The 20,077-nt window shown below is 50.9% G+C and overlaps 1 protein-coding gene across 3 annotated transcripts; it reads left to right on the top strand.

The window, feature by feature from the left end:
• Nucleotides 1–749: 749 nt before the first annotated feature.
• ULK3 (unc-51 like kinase 3) lies at nt 750–17,963 on the top strand. Of its 3 annotated transcripts, XM_051982231.1 has the most exons (16): nt 750–887; nt 2,391–2,531; nt 3,740–3,860; nt 4,166–4,270; nt 10,527–10,670; nt 12,542–12,624; nt 12,860–13,015; nt 13,097–13,202; nt 13,567–13,607; nt 13,866–13,968; nt 15,292–15,356; nt 15,459–15,537; nt 15,620–15,660; nt 15,870–15,917; nt 16,093–16,159; nt 16,303–17,963. In XM_051982231.1, the coding sequence occupies exons 1-16, from the start codon at nt 786–788 to the stop codon at nt 16,317–16,319; spliced, it is 1,419 nt and encodes a 472-aa protein (XP_051838191.1). In that variant the 5' UTR covers nt 750–785; the 3' UTR covers nt 16,320–17,963. The 3 variants fall into 3 exon arrangements, with proteins under 3 accessions (XP_051838191.1, XP_051838192.1, XP_051838193.1); XM_051982232.1 differs by lacking the exon at nt 10,527–10,670; XM_051982233.1 differs by lacking the exons at nt 15,620–15,660; nt 15,870–15,917; nt 16,093–16,159; nt 16,303–17,963 and having other exon boundaries at nt 15,438–15,515.
• The last annotated feature ends 2,114 nt before the right edge of the window (nt 17,964–20,077 follow it).

Below are 20,077 nucleotides of genomic sequence, written 5' to 3' on the forward strand. Positions count from 1 at the left end.
GATTGCCCAAGGGTGGCTTGAAGGGAGATGCTCAGGTGCCCAAGAGAAGCATTGGGGTTTAAAGGGCAAACACAGGTCCTAGCGGACACCAGCTAAGTTAGAACCGGCTCACAGAGCTGGTGTGAGGATCAAACCTCCAAAATCATTAATGCCGAGGAAAAGGGGGCCGTGCTGCCTCCAATCTACACCCCCTCTCTGCCAGAAACTAGCCAGGGAAAGGCTTAAATAGCGGGCAGCCGTTTGCCGGATGATGCTCGATTTGGCCTGAATTTGCCTTCCCAGTTGGAGAGGAGCGGGAGCGTAGAAGCGCTGGGGAGCTCCGGGAACCGCGGGCTTTACAAGAGGGGGAGCGCCTCTGCACCGTGCATTTGAGCTTCAGGGACACCGCTTCTCTGGGATGGAAACGGAAATGCCGTTTTATTTGATGTTTTAGGTTCTTGAAAAGATGAAGAACGGGTGGCCCGGGGAGTGGGGGGCCAGGGCCGAGCGGGGTCTGGGGCCCAACTCTTCTGTGACCTCCTCATCCCCAGGAAAAGGGAAGGCCTGGGGGGCGCAGGCAATCCAATGGGAAGAGCCGTGGCCCGGCCGCGGGGCCTCAGTTTCCTCGCGTGTAAAGGGATGGTCCCGAGTTCCTCGCGCCCCGAGAACGGCCGCCCTGCACTGCTCACGGCCGGCGCTGGGGGCAGCGCGGAGCCGGGCCCGCAACCAGGAAGCGGCGGCCGGGCCTGCGCTGCCGAGCGCCGCGCACGGCGGGGGCCGGGGCCGGGGCCGGGGCCGCGACCACCATGGCGGGGCCCGGCTGGGCGCCCCCGCGCCTCGACGGCTTCATCCTCACGGAACGGCTGGGCAGCGGGACTTACGCCACAGTGTACAAGGCCTACGGCAAGGTGAGGGGCGGGCGCGGGGGAAGGAGCCCTGGGAGAAGAGGAATTTCTCAGGGGCTTCCCGGAGCCCGGCTTGGGCTACGCCTCGCTCCCGCCCCAAAGCAGGCCGGGAAATCCTGGCCCAGAGCGGCCCATTCCGAGAAACGAGATCAATTCAGTGGCCCGGAGCTGCGCTGGGAGAGGGAAGGGCGAGGGCGGAGGGCTGGAGGAGGGGCTCCCCGCCTGCCCCACGAGCCCCGGACCCTATGGCCCCAGGCCTCCAACCCTCCTCGGCCTGGCCGCTTTCTGAGCTCCCAGGTGTGGTGGGTGGGAAAATGCTTTGGAGGCTTTACTCCCCATTTTCTTTTCAGTTCCCTTCCCCGAGCCCCGTGAACCGTGGGAACCGAGGCGGAGAAAAACAAACCACAGCAGATTCCCTCCCCCCACCCCCCCACTCCGGGAGCTTTCATTCCCACAGCAAACCTCCCTCCCTGCCCTCCGGGAGCTTCCGTGCCCCGGGTGCCCCCCAGCGTTCCCCACCCCACCCCCCGGACAAAGTAGACAAATGGGGAGTCATTAGCGGAGACCCGGGAAGGCTTTCCCTAAAAGGGGCACGTGGGCCGGCCCTGAAGGAAGGCTCCCTCCTCTCCTCCGCCCAGTTCCTCCTCCCTGAGACTGGGAAAGAGAGCCCGAGTTCGAGGCTTCCCCAGGGCGTCCTCCGGACAGTCGCCTCTGCCTCCGGGAGCTGTCCAGAGTAGACGGGCGGGCTCCTCCTCCTTGGGGTATTTCCGTGAGAGGTCGGGGTGGGGACGGTCCTGCACTGGATCCCCACGCCTCGCATGCGTCGGCCCTTTGGGCCCCTTGGAGCTGCTAGGACCATCCAGGCTCCTGAGCGGCCTCCCGTTATGACCCTTCCCCCATCTGTATTCCGTCCTTGTGTTTCCTGTGTACTACAGCCAGTATCTCCCCTCTCGGTGCCTTTGTCCGGCTTGGGATCGGAATTCCCTCCCTCGATTGTCTCCTAGAAAACCAACCTCTGGACTAGCTGAGTGACCTTGAACAAACCACTTAACCTGTTTGTTTCAGTTTCCGATCTGTAAAATGGGGATAAATGACAGCACTGAGTTGTTGTGGGAATCAGAGATTTGTAAAGTCTTGGCAGCGTTTCTGGCACTTAATAAACATCATATAAATGACAGTTATTACTATTTCCAGCTTCTTTCAAGGCTTGGTTCAAATGGCACCTCCTACTAAAAGCATTTCCAGACTTTCCCGGTGGTTGGTGCTCCCATATGTAAAACAAAATGTCTTATTGTCTCTATAAAGTTTTTATTTTTCCTATGTGTTTATGTGGTGTAAGTAGAACATAAGCTTTTTTTCCCTGAGGCCATTGGGGTTAAGTGACTTGCCCAGGTTACACTGCTTGATGACCCAGAGCACGGGATGAGGGGAAACTGCATCTCTTGGTCCCAGAGGCCGCTCCCTAACCAGGCCCGGTTTATATTTGCCTCCCTGTCCGTCTCCCAGAAGGACACCCGGGAAGTGGTAGCCATCAAGTGTGTGAGCAAGAAGAGTCTGAACAAGGCATCCGTGGAGAACCTGCTGACTGAAATTGAGATCCTCAAAGCTATCCGACACCCCCACATCGTGGAGCTGAAGGACTTCCAGGTCTGGGGATGGAGGTGGAGAAGGAAGTGGTCGGGGCTCTGGGAGGGCAAGGGTGGCCCCGCCTGGGACTGCTGCGGGGCCCGGCCTGGGACTGCTGCGGGGCCCCGCCTGGGACTGCTGCGGGGCCCGGCCTGGGACTGCTGCGGGGCCCGGCCTGGGACTGCTACGGGCCCGGCCTGGGATTTCTACGTGGCCCCCTGGGACTGCTACAGCCCGGCCTGGGACTGCTACGTGGTCCCCTGGGACTGGTGTGGGGCCCAGCCTGGGACTGCTATGTGGCCCGCCTGGGACTGCTGTGGGGCCCGGCCTGGGACTGCTGCGGGGCCCGGCCTGGGACTGCTACAGCCCAGCCTGAGACTGCTGCGGGGCCCGGCCTGGGACTGCTGCGGGGCCCGGCCTGGGACTGCTACAGCCCAGCCTGAGACTGCTGCGGGGCCCGGCCTGGGACTGCTACAGCCCAGCCTGAGACTGCTGCGGGGCCCGGCCTGGGACTGCTACAGCCCGGCCTGGGACTGCTACGTGGCCTGGCCTGGTACTGCTACGTGGCCCCCTGGGACTGCTGTGGGGCCCAGCCTGGGACTGCTCCGGGGCCCGGCCTGGGACTGCTATGGGGCCCGGCCTGGGACTGCTACAGCCCCGCCTGGCACTGCTGCGGGCGCCCAGAACAGGCCTGGTTATTAAGCTTATAATGATAAGGGCTTGAAAATGAGATGATAATGGTAAAATGCTTCCCCAGCACGGTGCCCAGCCCAGAGCAGATACTGTAGGGAGGGTAGCTGTGCTACTAAAAACAATTCTTTATTATTATGTCCCCACCACAGCTCTCTGAGGAGTTACTATTATTATTATCTCCGTGTTTTAGCTAAGGAAGCTGAAATAGAGATTAAATAAATTGCTTGGGGTCACACAGTGGATAAGTGTCTAAAGCTGGATTTGAATGCAGATCTTTTGACCAGCCTGTATACACTGTGTTGTCTCACTGCCTCTGGTTGAGGGTAAAGCCCTGATCTAGGCAGGAAGGCCTGGATTCAAGTGTCTCCTCAAAAGCTATTGCTATCAATCCCTGAGTTTTGTGGAGAATAAGGAGAATGATTGTGCCCACCCCCTAGGGATGCTGGGAGGGCTGGGTGAGATAATGCACGAAAGTCTTTGCCAGCCTCTCGGGCACAATGACTGACGCTGTTGCCCTCCTCCTTGTGCCCCCCCAGTGGGACAGTGACAACATCTACCTCATCATGGAATTCTGTGCCGGGGGCGATCTGTCCCGCTTCATCCGCACCCGCCGCATCCTGCCGGAGAAGGTGGCTCGCATCTTCCTGCAGCAACTGGGTAAAGGCTTTGGGGAGGAGGAAGGGGGCAAGGGGGCATCACAGGCAGGGATGGCCAGGAGAACGGTCCTCCCGGGCTGGCAGGAGGCAGCAAAGAACCCAGAGCTAGAACAGGGGCTTTCGATGGGGCGGGGGCACAGAGGGAGCAGTTGAGAAGGCCTCGAAGGACCAGGTAGGAGCCAGGGTGTCCGGATGGTGCTCTGCCTCCCCTCCGGGACTGTGGGCAACAGGAAGCTCATGAGGGGGAAGGGGCCCAGGGAGACCCTCTGGCATTCAGTCCCTTGTCCCCCACTTTCTGCACTTCAGCCAGTGCTCTTCAGTTTCTGAATGGCCGTAACATTTCCCACCTGGATCTGAAGCCACAGAACATCCTGCTGAGCTCCCTGGAGAAGCCTCACCTCAAGCTGGCCGGTGAGTGGGGGCCGATGCAGGAGAGGGCGGCCCCTCCCTTTTCCTCCTCTCCCCTCCCCTCTCCTCCTTCCTTTTCTCCCTCCTCTCCCCTCCCTTCTCCTCCTTCCTTTTCTCCCTCCTCTCCCTTCACTGGAGCAGATCATTATTGGCCCGAACTTCATCTGTGGGGACAGAGAGCATCAAGGAGGCTGCCACAGACCCTCTCCCTGGCATCCCTTGGGAACAGTTTTAAGGGAGTTGATTGTCCAAGTTAGGGGGCAGGCCAGGGTTAGAGTTCCATCTCTAGGACCAGGGGTCATTCTCAGGCATGGAAGTGATCGCATTTTTCCATGTTCAGTTCCCCGGCCCATCGGGGTTGGGAGACTCTGGCCAGACGGTGGGGGGTGTCTACGCAGAGGAGAGGAAAGCCTGGTTTGAATCCCCGCTCGGCCCCTTCCTCCCATGGGGATCTCGGAGGAGCTGCTCTCCCTCAGTGGATCCGGTGCCCTCCACAAAGGAAGGGCCAGGTGTGGAGGCCTCTCTCCCTCTTCCTCTCTCAGTCTGTGGTCCTACGAAGTCTTATTCACTTCAGCCTTGACCTGGCGGAGAACTCCCACCTGCTTTGGGGTGTCTGAGCCTCTGGGCCCCACGCTGAGGCTGGGATTGTGTCTGGGCCTGTGTCTGGGCCCATCCTGTCCAAGGGGGCTCGTGGTCAGTGATGTGGGGAAAATAAAAAGATGTCACACTCCGACATCTAGGAACTGATCCCTAACCCTGGCCACAGACTGACCCCTAACCTTCAGGCTGACCCCTGACTCTGACCACAGATTGACTTTTTTAAAACTTTTTTTAAAATTTAATTTTTTTTGGTTATGTTTTAAATTCCAAACTGGCTTCTTCTCTCCCCACCCTGCACTAGAGAAGGCCACCATTTCTCTCTCTCTCTCACACACACACGGAGACATCTATATAAATTTATATCCATAATATGGCTATGTGGATATATATATCTGTATCCATACATACCTACACACACACACACACACACACACACACACACACACACGTAAAACCATACTGTACATACTTCTGTTTATTAGTTCTTTTTCTGGAGGTTGATAGCATCTTCCTACAAGATCCTTTGTAATTTACTTGACTTGAATTGCGTTGACTTGAATATTTCTAATACTCAGAATAACTTAGTCGTTCACAGTTATTCTCACAGCATAGAATGCTGTTTCTTTGTACGATATCCTCTTATTTCTGAACTGTTCATTATTCCTAGCTCTTCCACAACCTCAAAGTGAAACATTTCCATGAATTCCATTCTAGCTTGAAATACAGCTTTTAAAAAAATGATGAAAATCACTATTATGCAGGTCTTTCCACAGGTTGCCAAGAGCACCCTGCTCAGCATATTTTATGGCACGTTAGAATTCTATCATAGCCAACACCACAACTTGTTCAGCCATTCCCCACTTGATGGACATCCCTGCAGTTTCTAGTTCTTTGCCACCACAAGGAGAGCTGTTATAAATATTTTACAGTATTGGGGTTCTTTTCCTTTTCCCCAATCACCTTGGGAAACAGAACTAATCGTGGTATTGCTGGGTCAAAGGGCATACAATTTTATAACTCTTTGAGTAGAGTTCCAAATTGCTCTCCCAAATGCTTGGATCAGGACACAGTTCCATCAATAGTGTCTTAGTGTCCCAATTTTCCCACATCCCCTGGAATATTTAATATTTTCTCCCCTTCTGTCACATTAGCCAATCTGACAGGTGTGAGATGAAAGCAAAAGCTGTTTTAATTTGCATTTTTATAATCAATAATAATGTATTTTTTCATATGACTAAATATAGCTTTGATTGCTTCATTCATTCTACCTGTTCATATCCTTTGACCCAGATTGGCCCTAATTTGAAACACAGATTGGCCCTAATCCTGGCCACAAACTGGCCCTAATCTAAACCACAGACTGATCCTTAACTCTTTTTTTTTTTAATATTTTATTTTATTTAATAATAACTTTATATTAACAGAATCCATGTCAGGGAAATTTTTTTACAACATTATCCCTTGCACTCGTTTCTGTTCCGATTTTTCCCCTCCCTCCCTCCACCCCCTCCCCTAGATGGCAAGCAGTCCTATATATGTTAGATATGTTGCAGTATATCCTAGATACAGTATATGTTTGCAGAACCGAACAGTTCTCTTGTTGCACAGGGAGAATTGGATTCAGAAGGTAAAAATAACCTGGGAAGAAAAACAAAAATGCAAATAGTTTACATTCATTTCCCAGTGTTTTTTCTTTTGGTGTAGCTGCTTCTGTCTATCATTGATCAATCAAAACTGAGTTAGATCTTCTCTTTGTTGAAGAGATTCACTTCCATCAGAATACATCCTCATACAATATCGTTGTCGAAGTGTATAATGATCTCCTGGTTCTGCTCATTTCACTTAGCATCAGTTCATTTAAGTCTCGCCAGTCCTCTCTGTATTCATCCTGCTGGTCATTTCTTACAGAACAATAATATTCCATAACATTCATATACCACAATTTACCCAGCCATTCTCCAATTGATGAATCCAATTGATTAGCCACTACAAACAGGGCTGCCACAAACATTTTGGCACATACAGGTCCCTTTCCCTTCTTTAGTATTTCTTTGGGGTATAAGCCCAGTAGTACCATTGCTGGATCAAAGAGTATGCACAATTTGATATTTTTTTGGGCATAATTCCAGATTGCTCTCCAGAATGGTTGGATTTGTTCACAACTCCACCAACAATGCATCAGTGTCCCAGTTTTCCTGCATCCCCTCCAACATTCAGCATTATTTTTTCCTGTCATCTTAGCCAATCTGACAGGTGTGTAGTGATATCTCAGAGTTGTCTTAATTTGCATTTCTCTGATCAATAGTGATTTGGAACATTCTTTCATATGAGTGGTAATAGTTTCAATTTCATCATCTGAAAATTGTCTGTTCATATCCTTTGACCATTTATCAATTGGAAAATGGCTTGATTTCTTATAAATTAGAGTCAGTTCTCTATATATTTTGGAAATGAGGCCTTTATCAGAACCTTTAACTGTGAAGATGTTTTCCCAGTTTGTTGCTTCCCTTCTAATCTTGTTTGCATTAGTTCTGTTTGTACAAAGGCTTTTTAATTTGAAGTAATCGAAATTTTCTATTCTGTGATCAGTAATGGTCTCTAGTTCATCTTTGGTCACAAATTTCTTCCTCCTCCACAAGTCTGAGAGATAAACTATCCTATGTTCCTCTAATTTATTTATAATCTCGTTCTTTATGCCTAGGTCATGGACCCATTTTGATCTTATCTTGGCATATGGTGTTAAGTGTGGGTCCATGCCTAATTTCTGCCACACTAATTTCCAGTTATCCCAGCAGTTTTTATCAAATAATGAATTCTTATCCCAAAAGTTAGGATCTTTGGGTTTGTCAAACACTAGATTACTATAGTTGACTATTCTGTCTTGTGAACCTATCCTTTTCCACTGATCCACTAATCTATTTCTTAGCCAATATCAAATGGTTTTGGTGACTGCTGCTTTATAATATAATTTAAGATCAGGTACAGCTAGACCACCTTCATTTGATTTTTTTTTTCATTAATTCCCTTGAGATTCTCGACTTTTTATTGTTCCATATGAATTTTGTTGTTATTTTTCTAGATCATTAAAATATTTTCTTGGAAGTCTGATTGGTATAGCACTAAATAAATAGATTAGTTTAGGGAGTATTGTCATCTTTATTACATTCGCTCGGCCTATCCAAGAGCACTTAATATTTTTCCAATTATTTAAGTCTGACTTTATTTGTGTGGAAACTTTTTTGCAATTTTGCTCATATAATTCCTGACTTTCCTTTGGTAAATAGATTCCCAAATATTTTATGCTATCAACAGTTATTTTGAATGGAATTTCTCTTTGTATCTCTTGCTCTTGGATTTTGTTGGTGATGTATAAAAATGCTGAGGATTTATGGGGATTTATTTTGTATCCTGCTACTTTGCTAAAATTATGAATTATTTCTAATAGCTTTTTAGTAGAATCTCTGGGGTTCTCTAGGTATACCATTATATCATCTGCAAAGAGTGATAGTTTGGTTTCCTCATTGCCTACTCTAATTCCTTTAATCTCTTTCTCGACTCTTATTGCAGAGGCTAGTGTTTCTAATACGATATTGAATAATAATGGTGATAGTGGGCAACCTTGCTTCACTCCAGAGCTTACTGGGAAAGGTTCCAGTTTTTCCCCATTGCATATGATGCTTACTGAAGGTTTTAAATATATGCTCCTTACTATTTTAAGGAAAAGTCCATTTATTCCTATGCTCTCAAGTGTTTTTATTAGGAATGGATGTTGGATTTTATCATATGCTTTTTCTGCATCTATTGAGATGATCATATGGTTTTTGTTAATTTGATTATTAATATGGCTAATTATGCTAATAGTTTTCCTAATATTGAACCAGCCCTGCATTCCTGGTATAAATCCTACTTAGTCATAGTGTATTATCCTGGGGATGATTTTCTGTAATCTTTTTGCTAATATTTTATTTAAGATTTTAGCATCAATATTCATTAGGGAGATTGATCTATAATTTTCTTTCTCTGTTTTCAGCCTACCTGGTTTAGGTATCAGTACCATGTCTGTGTCATAAAAGGAGTTTGGTAGGACTCCTTCAATCCCTATTTTTTCAAATAGTTTATTTAGCATTGGAGTTAATTGTTCTTTAAATGTTTGATAGAATTCACATGTAAATCCATCTGATCCTGGGGATTTTTTCTTAGGGAGTTGATTGATAGTTTGTTCTATTTCTTTTTCTGAGATGGGACTGTTTAGTCTATTTACTTCTTGCTCTGTTAATCTAGGCAAGCTATATTTTTGGAGGTATTCTTCTATTTCATTTAAGTTGTCGAATTTATTGGCATAAAGTTGGGCAAAGTAACTCCTAATTATTGCTCTAATTTCTTCTTCGTTAGTGGCGAGTTCTCCCTTTTCACTTTTAAGACTAACAATTTGATTTTCCTCTTTCCTTTTTTTAATCAGATTTACTAAGGGTTTGTCTATTTTGTTGGTTTTTTCATAGAACCAACTCTTAGTTTTATTAATTAATTCAATAGTTTTTTTACTTTCAATTTTATTGATCTCTCTTTTTATTTTTAGAATTTCAAGTTTAGTGTTTGACTGGGGGTTTTTTATTTGTTCCTTTCCTAGCATTTTTAGTTGCAAGCCCAATTCATTGACCTTCTCTTTCTCTATTTTATACAAATAGGGCTCTAGAGATATGAAATTTCCCCTTATTACCGCTTTGGCTGCATCCCATACATTTTGGTATGATGTCTCATTATTATCATTTTCTTGAGTGAAGTTATTAATTATGCCTATGATTCTGTTTTACCCAATCAGTCTTTAGTATGAGATTATTTAGTTTCCGATTGTTTTTTGATCTACTTTCCCCTGGCTTTTTGTTGAATGTAATTTTCATTGCATCATGGTCTGAAAAGGATGCATTTACTATTTCTGCCTTACTGCATTTGAGTTTGAGGTTTTTATGTCCTAATATATGGTCAATTTTTGTATAGGTTCCATGAACTGCTGAAAAGAAAGTGTATTCCTTTCTGTCTGCATTACATTTTCTCCAGAGATCTATCATATCTAATTTTTCTAGTATTCTATTTACCTCTTTGATTTCTTTCTTATTTATTTTGTGGTTTGATTTATCTAATTCTGAGAGTGCAAGGTTGAGATCTCCCACTATTATAGTTTTGCTCTCTATTTCTTCTTGCAGCTCTCTTAATTTCTCTTTTAAGAATTTAGATGCTACACCACTTTGACCTTAATTCTTGAGGGCTCCCAGTTTGTAGCCAGGGCAGTAGCTGGGAAGAACAATGAGAGGAAGCAATGAAACCGGATAGAATGAGGTCCTGGGTGGGAAGGGAGAGATCCCTGTGGGCTGCAGCTGGGGAGCTTTCCTGGAGGAGGTGATGTTTGAGCTGGGCCTGGAAGGGCACAGGATTGGGGTAGATAGAGAAAAGAAGCTGCCCTTAGGGGTGGGAGCGGTATGGACAGTGGATCAGTGGAGGGCTACAGGACGTGATATTGGAGTGGAGGGATAAGCCCAGATTACGGAGAGCCTTGCATCATCAGCCTCACAAATACTGTCGGCTTGGGGGGGAGGAGTGCTTCCCTGCCAGTCATCCCCCAAGACTTGGCCCTTACTCTGACCTGGTCTCTCCCCCCCCCAAGACTTTGGCTTTGCACAGCACATGTCCCCATGGGATGAGAAGCACGTGCTCCGAGGCTCCCCCCTTTACATGGCCCCCGAGATGGTGTGTCGGCGGCAGTACGATGCCCGGGTGGATCTCTGGTCCGTTGGCGTCATCCTGTATGGTAAGGAGGGCTTCTCCCAGTGGGGCCAGGGGGACCCAGCAGAGCCTTCCAGAGTCACACTCCCCTTCTCCCGTTCCCCCTCCCCACTGCCCCATGTGTCCAGGGAGAGGAGAAAGAAGCAGTCGGGTCATGGAAAGAGAAGGAATGAATGATGGAGCTGGGCAGGGGGCACAGTGTGAATTGTTGGAGGGAGGGCATCCTGAGCTGGTGCTTAGGAGGTGTAGATTCTAGTTTCGGGTCAGACTTGTTGGATGACTTGAGGAAAGACCCTTTGCTCAGTTTTCTAATTTAGAAAATGTGCTGGGCACCTGTCAGATTGGCTAAGATGGCAGGAAAAGATAATGATGAATGTTGGAGGGAATGAGGGAAAACTGATAGATTGTTGGTGGAGTCGTGAATGGATCCAAACCATTCTGGAGAGCAATTTGGAACTATGCTCAAAAGGCTGTAAAACTGTACACAAACCTTTTGATCCAGCAGTGTATCTGGGATTATATCCCAAAGAGATCTTAAAGGAGGGAAAGGATGTGCAAAAATGTTTGTAGCAGCCCTGTTTGTAGTGGCAGAAACTGGAAATTGAATGGATGCCCATCAATTGGAGAATGGCAGGGTAAACTGTGATATATGAATGTTATAGAATATTGTTGTTCTATAAGAAATGATCAGCAGGATGATTTCAGAGAGGCTTGGAGAGACCTACATGAACTGATGCTGAGTGAAATGAGCAAAACCAGGAGATCATTGTACACGGCACCAAAAATACTGTATTTATGTATTCTGATGGTTGTGGCTCTTCTCAACCATGAGATGACTCAGGTCAATTCCAGTAGACGTGATGGAGAGAGCCATCTGCACCCGGAGAGAGGGCCATGGGGACTTCCTATCACCTTTAGTCCTAGCAAGGAAGAGAGGGCCCAGGAACTTGGAGCTGGGATGTCCCTTTTTTTTTTTCTTTCCTTTTTTTGCACTCAATACTATTTTTTCCCCAATTACATGTAAAGATAGTTTTCTTTTTTAGTAGTATTTTATTTTTTCCAATTACATGTAAAGATAGTTATATTTTCCTTTTTTCAGTAGTATTTATTTTTCCAATCCTGTGTAAAGATAGTTATCCTTTTTTTCTCATTAGTATTTTATTTTTCTTATCACATGTAAAGATAGTTTTCTTTTTTCAGTAGTATTTTATTTTTCCATATATATATTCATATATAAAGATAGTTTTCTTTTTTTTCTTTTTATTTCTCAGTAGTATGTTATTTTCCCAATTACATGTAGTTTTCTTTTTTTTAGTAGTATTTTATTTTTCCAATTACATATAAAGATAGTTTTCAACATTCATTTTTGTAAGGCTTTGTGTTCCAAATTTTTCTCCTCTTATTTCCCCAAGAAAGAAGCAATCCAATATAGACTATACATGTGCAATCATGTGAAGCACATTTCTACGTTAGTCATCTTATAAAAGAAGAATCAGAAAAAAGGGGAAAACCACAAGAAAGAAAGAAAACAACAAAAAAGTAAAAATAGTCTGAAAGCTCTGCATTCAGACTGCAAAGTTCTTTCTCTGGATACGGATGCATTTTCCATCACAAGCCCGTTGGAATTGTCTTGGGTCATTGCTAAATCTCTCTGATCATTGCAAGTGTTGCTGTTACTGTGTACAATGTTCTCCTGGTTCTAGAGCTGGGACATCTAAGTTGGGTTGACCAGATCCTCAGTTTTCCCCCTCTGTGAGATGGGTCTGTCACTTTTTTCCTATATAGTATCTCCTAGTAATATGTGGAGAAGGGATTTAGCTTTCCCCTTTGGAACCCCTCCCCAACTGCTCCCCAACTTCCCTCTCTCTCCCCCTCATGCCCCCTGCGGTGAACCAGAGGCTCTTTTTGGCCAGCCGCCTTTCGCCTCCAAGTCATTCACAGAGCTGGAGGAGAAAATCCGTAGCAACCGAGTGATTGAGGTAGGTCCAGAGCCAAGCAGCGGGGTGCTGTGGGGTCCTGAGGGACTTTCTCAGCCAGAAAGCGGGTGGTCCGTGGGCTGTGAGATCTCAGGCCCGAGGTCCTGCGGACCTGGCCCCGCTCAGGGCTGTTAGGGCAGACACAGAGACCCACGTCCACACCCGGGGGGTCCCTTTCCCGATGCCCCAATCCTGCTGCTCCCTTGTCCCCTGCTTACCGAGATCCCCGTCTCCCCAGCTTCCCACTCGACCCCAGCTCTCCCGAAACTGCCGGGACCTCCTGCAGCGGCTCCTGGAGCGAGACCCCGACAAGCGCATCTCTTTCAAGGACTTCTTTGGTCACCCCTTTGTAGACCTTGAGCATATGCCGTGTGGCCGGAGCCTAGAGCAGGCGGTAAGTGGGGGAGGTGAGGGAACCTCAGGCCCCGGCGGCCCCTGGCCCTGCCTCCCCTGACCTTCTCCCCCGCCCTCCCAGACTGCCCTGGTGGTGGAGGCCGTGAAGAAGGACCAAGAAGGGAATTTCTCGGCTGCCCTGTCTCTCTACTGCAAAGCCCTCGACTACTTTGTTCCAGCCTTACACTGTGAGTAGGCCCCGGGCCCAGCCCCAAACTGCCCTCCAGGAGGGGCAGAAGCCGGCCCCCTCCCGAAAAGTCTGTGGGCACTAACACTGCAGCAGAAGGGATTAGGGCAGGGGGAAGGAAGAACTTTCTGCCGGAGAGATAGTGAGAGATTGGGGCTGTCCTGGGCTGGCCCCTGAGGGAGTGGCCAGCATGGAGGCCCACCCAAAGCCAGGAGGAACCCGAGGTTCCTATAGCTCATTCGGGGTGGGCAGGGGCGCTGAGGAGAGGGCTTGCCCGGCCCATGTGGCTCTAGGACTTGTCTATGGGGCCTCCTGGGGGACTTAGAGCCCCCCCCATGACCTCCTCACCCTCATTCCTCTCTCAGATGAAGTGGACGCCAGGCGCAAGGAGGCGATCAAGGCGAAGGTCAGTGAGAGCTCAGGGGGCAGTGAGTGCCAGCCTCAGATCCTCCCACCCCACGGAACCCTTAGAGAGTGGGACTCTCTGCCTCGGCTTCCTGCTCTGTAACCGGGGCTTAGCCGTGTGAGGCAGACCCTTCCCACGCTGGGACGCCTCCTCCTCCCGAGCCGGGGCTAGGGCTTCTTGGCCCTGGGTGTGGGGAGAAGGCAGGCCGCCCATCCCCATCCCCGCACCGGCCCCGTCTGATCCTTCTCCTTCTTGTAGGTGGGACAGTACGTGTCTCGGGCCGAGGAGCTCAAAGCCCTGGTCAACTCCTCCAACCGGGCCCTTCTGCAGCAGGGCACGTGCGCCCGAGACCTCCTCAAAGGTACCCCTGCCTTCACGGCCCCCTAAGCCCTTCCTCACCACGGCCCCGTGACTGATTTGTGGCAGCAGCTCCCCGGTGTGCAGCTCTCTGGCCCCCTGGTGTGTGGCTCTCTGGCCCCCCGCTGTGCAGCTCTCTGGCCCCCTGGTGTGTGGCTCTCTGGCCCCCCGCTGTGCAGCTCTCTGGCCCCCTGGTGTGTGGCTCTCTGGCCCCCGCTGTGCGGCTCTCTGGCCTCCCGATATCTGGCTCTCTGGCCCCCCCGATGTGCGGCTCTCTGGCCCCCCGGTGTCCGGCTCTCTGGCCCCCCGGTGTCCGGCTCACTGGCCCCCCTGGTGTGCGGCTCTCTGGCCCCCCGGTGTGCGGCTCGCTGGCCCCCCGATGTGCGGCTCTCTGGCCCCCCGATGTGCGGCTCTCTGGCCCCCTGGTATGTGGCTCTCTGGCCCCCCGCTGTGCAGCTCTCTGGCCTCCCGATATCTGGCTCTCTGGCCCCCCGGTATCTGGCTTGCTGGCCCCCCGGTGTGCAGCTCTCTGGCCCCCTGGTGTGTGGCTCTCTGGCCCCCCGCTGTGCGGCTCTCTGGCCTCCCGATATCTGGCTCTCTGGCCCCCCGGTATCTGGCTTGCTGGCCCCCCGGTGTGCGGCTCTCTGGCCCCCTGGTGTCCGGCTCTCTGGCCCCCCGGTGTGTGGCTCTCTGGCCCCCAGTGTGCGGCTCGCTGGCCCCCTGGTGTGCAGCTCTCTGGCCCCCTGAGGTCCTCATGCCTTTCCTTCTCCCGCCATCTGTAACCATGCCCCTCCTGAAATAGCCTTGGGTTTATTACTTGGGGACCCAGGAACCCCTCAGTAGGATGTAAGCTCCTGGAGGACAGGGACGCCAGGGCCGAGCGCCAGCCTCCCACAAAGTGGGTCCTGGAACCCCCGGTTGGAGGGGGACTGACCTGCCCCCTGTCTCTCACGGATGTCAGACCAGAGACGTGCTCAGGCCTTCTGACTCCGTGGCTTGCTCAGTCTTCATGGCTTGAATCCCTTGGCCTGGGGGGGAGACGGTCAGCTACCTGACTGAGGGCGCCAGGAACCCAAAGCCTAGACGTGCTTATGGAGTAAGGGAGCAGACAAAGTCAGAGCACTTGGAGGCCGTGTCACGCAGGGAAAGGCCAGTGCTTAAGGGCCTCCCTGCCTCCACGGATGCTTCGGTGAGCCAGGCTTAGGCCTGGGCGCTCCCTGAGAGCCGACTTGTAGCCCCCCTGTGATTGGGGGGAGGGAGGGCCCGGGGCCCGGTGGCTGCTCTGGTTCTCCCTCCGTCCCCCTAAACTCTGCCCCTGCTGTTACAGAAATGGCCCGAGACAAACCCCGCCTCGTCGCTGCCCTGGAGGTGGCTTCAATGGCTATGGCCAAGGTGAGTGCCCTGGGGACGGAGGCTGGCGTGGGGGGGGGGCCTTCTCTGGGACCCCTGCCCCGCCCACCGTGACCTCCCTAGGGATCCTAACGTCTCTTGTAGGAGGAGGAGGGCCAGGATGATGGAGACGCCCTGGACCTGTACCAGCAGAGCCTGGGGGAACTCTTACTGCTTTTGGCAGGTGAGTGAGGGGGCAGCGCCGGCTGTGGGCAGCCCCTCCCCGCCCCAGGCCTGCGTCTCACAAAGCCCCTTTCTCTTTGCAGCTGAGCCCACGGGGAGGAGGCGGGAGCTGCTGCATGCCGAGGTAGGTCTGGGCACTGGCGGTCCCTTCCCCCCTCCACCTCTGCTCCCCACGGGGCTCAGACAAAAACACGGAGCCGGCAGGTGGCAGACCGTGTGGTGCCCACAGAGACCGCCCAGGAGGTCAGAGATGGGGACTGGCACGAGGGGGCTGAGGGGGTCCGAGAAGGCAGCCCCTGCCCACGGTGAGACCCTGGTCTCTCTCCCTGCCAGATCCAGACCCTGATGGGGCGCGCGGAGTACCTGAAGGAGCAGATCAAGGTATGGGGTGTTTTTCTGTTTTGGGGCGTATTTCTCCTGCTGACCGTCTCTGGCTGTCTCTGTGCCCCTTCTCCTAGTCTTCCTCCCTGGCCCCCTCGCTGTTCAGTCCCTCTCCCATCCCGGTATCCGGGTCTGCCTCTGTGGGCCCCATCTCTCCTTTCTCTCACCGCCCCAGATGAAGGAGACTCGATGGGAAGCCGAGTCCGCGGACAGAGATGGGCTGTCTGAGTCTGTGCGGAGCTGTGAGTACTGGAAGCTTGTCCCCCCAGAGGCCTGGTGGGGGGAGGCGGCTTGGGGCCCCAGGAGCTCCCCATCTCTGCCGTCCGGGGGGAGGGGGCCTTGGGGGGAACCTCGGAGTGACTCCTGCTGCTTCTCTCTCACACAGCCTGTACCCTGCAGTGACCGGGGGCCTGAGAGGCAGCCCTCCCCCTCGTGTCTGTGGGCCCTCTGGAGTCCCGTGGCCAGAAGCAAGCCTGGAGGAGGGTGGCAAGGGCAGAGGGGCCGGCAGACCATCCTGGGGATGAGGGTCTTGTAGGGAGGGACTCTAGGAGTCTGCTTCCTAACCCAGAGAGGGGAATGGAGGACCCCGTTTCTGACCAACAAGGTCCTGTCTGCTGGAGTCCTGATCGCATCCTCGTGTTCCCCGCATTATAAACCCTTAGAGTCAGGCCCTGGCCGGGCCAGGAGGGGATTTCCTGGAAGAAGAGTCCCTCCTGTGTCCTGGAGCCCTGACCTTATCCTCTCCCACCGCCCCGGGTAACACCTTCCTTTGCTGGTGGGCTGAGTTCCCTGACAGTTATTTCTAAGCATGGCTAAGGGGCTTCTCTATTACTCCCCCCATTTCTTTTCCCCCTTTAATCCTCAAACTCACTAGAAGAGCAGAAATGCCCAACTGTGATTGTCCCCTCGACATTTCTCCTTTGACGGTTAGGTCTTAGGGGCTTGGTTGGGGCCTAGTGGGCTTGGCCAACTGACCTCACTTGCTGACCCAGGAATTCTTCTCAGAGGGTAAAGGGCGGACCTGGTTTTGGGGTGGTGATGGCGTGTCCTGCGCAGGACGTGGGCCCCCTACAGAGCGCCTGCTTGGGGGCCCTCTCTCGAGCCCTGAGCTTGGAGTCTCCCCTCTGGACTGGTGCTCACGGCCACAGTCGGCGTGCACCGAGACCCCCACTCGGGGTCCCCTGAAATCGGAGCAACTTTCCCAAACGGCTCCTTGTGTCAGCTGCGTCCGAGACAATCCTGCTTTAACAAAATAACAATCCTTTAACTTGAAACCGCCCTCGTCCTCCCCGGGAGAAGTCAGTTCAGCTGCTTGTCTGTGGTGGCGGTGGAGAAAGTGGCCAGGAGGTGGCAGGCTGATTTATAGAAACTGGATCCCATCTGGAAGCAAGAGATTGGGGGGGCGGGGGGGAATCACGTCCCCATCCAAATCCATTGCGTGGATAAAGGAAGTGCTTGGGGGTGCTTGGGCTGCTGTGATTGAAGCTGGCTTTTGGTGGGGCTGGTTTCAGATGGAGGTAAGCTAGCCCAGGCACAGGAGTCAAGAAACCCACCCTTGATTGGCTGCGGGATCTCCAACAAGACCCTTTGGACTTCAGTTTGCTCATCTGTAAAATGGGAGTGATACTCGGTCTATGCTACCCTTCTCCTCTGCCAAAACCATTAAAAGGACTGATTAAGATGAAAACCCCCAGAAAATATAAAATGCTTTGCTAGTGGGAGGCAGCATCACTTTCTTTGGTTTGGTTTAAAAATAAAACAGAACCAATTCCCCAGAGAGAGTTCTGTAATAATAATGTTTATGTGGTGTTGGAAGGTTTCCAAAGGGCTTTATATATATTACTGTGTTTGATCCTCACGACAATCCGGTGAGGTAGGTGCTATTTTTACTCCCATTTTGTAGATAAGGAAACTGAGTCCGGAGAGGTAATAGCTTAATCTGGGATCACATGGCTAGTCAAGTATCTGTGGCAGAATTGCCCTCCCATCCACGGTCTGGTTTAAGAGAATATATTGTTTTCTCAATTAAATTATTTTCTAAAGTCATCTGTGCTCTCGTCATCCTCCTGGGATTTCCCCCTTGGCCCAAGGAGAGAGGGAAGGACCCGGGTGACTTCTGGCTGAAGGGAAAGGAGTTAGTTGGTGACTTTGGGGGTGGCAGCAGTGGGGTAGGAGAGACACTGGAGCTACATTTTCCATAGTATCTCCATAGTTTTTATATTGGATCAGCTAATGCTGGCTAGTCCCTACTAGGGAAAACAAGTCATGTTCAGTTTTTAGCTGTTCTGGCCTAAAAGAAGGGACCCACCAAGATGGATACATTTTTTTTTTTTTTTTTGGTTGAGGCAATTGGGATTAAGTGACTTGCCCAGGACAACACAGCCAGGAAGTATTAAATGTCTGAGACCAGATTTGAACTCAGGTCCTCCTGACTTCAGAGCTGGCGCTTTCTCCACTGCGCCACTTACTGCCCCAAAACATACACCCAATCCTTGCCACTTCCCTGACTGGAGTTCATTCCCGTACACAGCCTGGTAGCCCTGGTGCACAGTGGTGATGCTTGTGGCTCCCTGTGCCAGCTTTGGGTCTGGAGGGAACCATGTCCGAGAGTGAGATTCCCCCCGATTTGTGGGGCCCTGTATGTAACAGGTGTAAGGTCCACGCCTTACTTAGGCCATCCCAGATCTCAAGCCCAGCCCTAAGTCCTCTGGAGGAATCATGGCTCCAGACACCGAGCCGAGTAAGCACAGCCTAAAGAGCATAGAATTTGGAGCAAGAGGATCCCTGCTCCACTCTGCTTGTAACTTGAGGTGTGGGTGGATAAGAAATAGACTGGTTTGGCATTCAAAGCCTGCACAATCCGGCTTCGGTTTACCCGTCCAGGCTTATTCTCCACTCACTCCATGAGTTCTAGCCGAACTGGACCACCAGCCTTTGCCCATTCTGCTTCCCTCCTCCATGTCATCCATGGCAAAGGATGTCACCCCTCAACCCCCAATGCTTGCAATACACTTCCTCACCTCTGCCATAGCTGCCAAGATTTGGCTCCCACCCCACCTCCTATTTGGGGGTCTCCTAACCTGAACTGCCCAAGTTGACCTTAGTAGCTTTGCACACATTTCTTATTTGTATATGGGTTTTTCCTCTCCCTCCCCCCATTCCAAGAATGTAAGCTCCTTGAGGACAGCAAGTGTTTTTTGTCCTAGAACAATGGGTGCTTAATAAATACTCATTAGGTGAATAACCTTCAGTATTCTCCCCTGTAAGGGTTGTGTGTTTGTGTGGCTCTCTAAGGTCTATATGAAAAGGCTTAGGAAGTCTCCCTACTTGCCACCCTTCCCAGGTGGGCCCTTCCCAGACCCCCAGAATCTACCCTGACACTGCTGAGAATGGATGGCACAATCTCATATTTTATTTTAGTTTGAAGAAGGGTCCAGGGCTAGGGGGTTCTGTTGACATTTTTACAACATAAATAAACTTCCGACAGGTTTATTTCTATACAACGTCTTTGCAGAGAGGGAAGCTCCCCTCCCAGCCCTGTACAATATTCACATGGGGACTTGCCCAAAGGAGGGCTGGGCTGGTCCCTGGTTGGCTGGTGGCCGTTAGGGGAAAGGCTGATGGGAGGCTGCTCGCTCAGGATTCCTTGAGTTAGCCCGGAAGACTAGGGGGTGGAGAAAGCAGTCAGTGAAGGAACCCTGCATTTATGGACATGAGGAGAGATTAGGGAGTGAGAAGAGTGAGCTGAGCTCAGTCCTGCAGGAAATGATAGCAAGGGAGAGAAGACCCCACTGAACAGATGAGGCTGTTTTGGAAAAGGAGGGTGGGGATGGCCGGTGGTGGAGGCCAAGCCTCTCCCCTTTCACTGTCAGGGTCTTCCTCTGATCATGTGGCTCTCTCAGGAATAATCGCCATTCCTTGGTCCCCTATGTGGGGGAAGAGAACAGGGAGGCAGAAATTCAGTCCTCCTTCCTACCTCCCAACAAGGTGTCTCCCTACATTCAGAAACATTAGCGGGAATCTGGTTTTCACATTTCCACCTGCATTATTTTTGTTGCATTTTTTCTCTCTGTGGGCAATCTGTAGAGACCGATTTCCAACAAGTGTAGAGAAAACTTCCCGACATTCTGAGCTGTTCTTGATAGAATGGGTTTCCAAGA

Source organism: Antechinus flavipes, chromosome 2 (genome assembly GCF_016432865.1).
Source record: "Antechinus flavipes isolate AdamAnt ecotype Samford, QLD, Australia chromosome 2, AdamAnt_v2, whole genome shotgun sequence".
NCBI classification, from domain to species: Eukaryota; Metazoa; Chordata; class Mammalia; order Dasyuromorphia; family Dasyuridae; genus Antechinus; species Antechinus flavipes.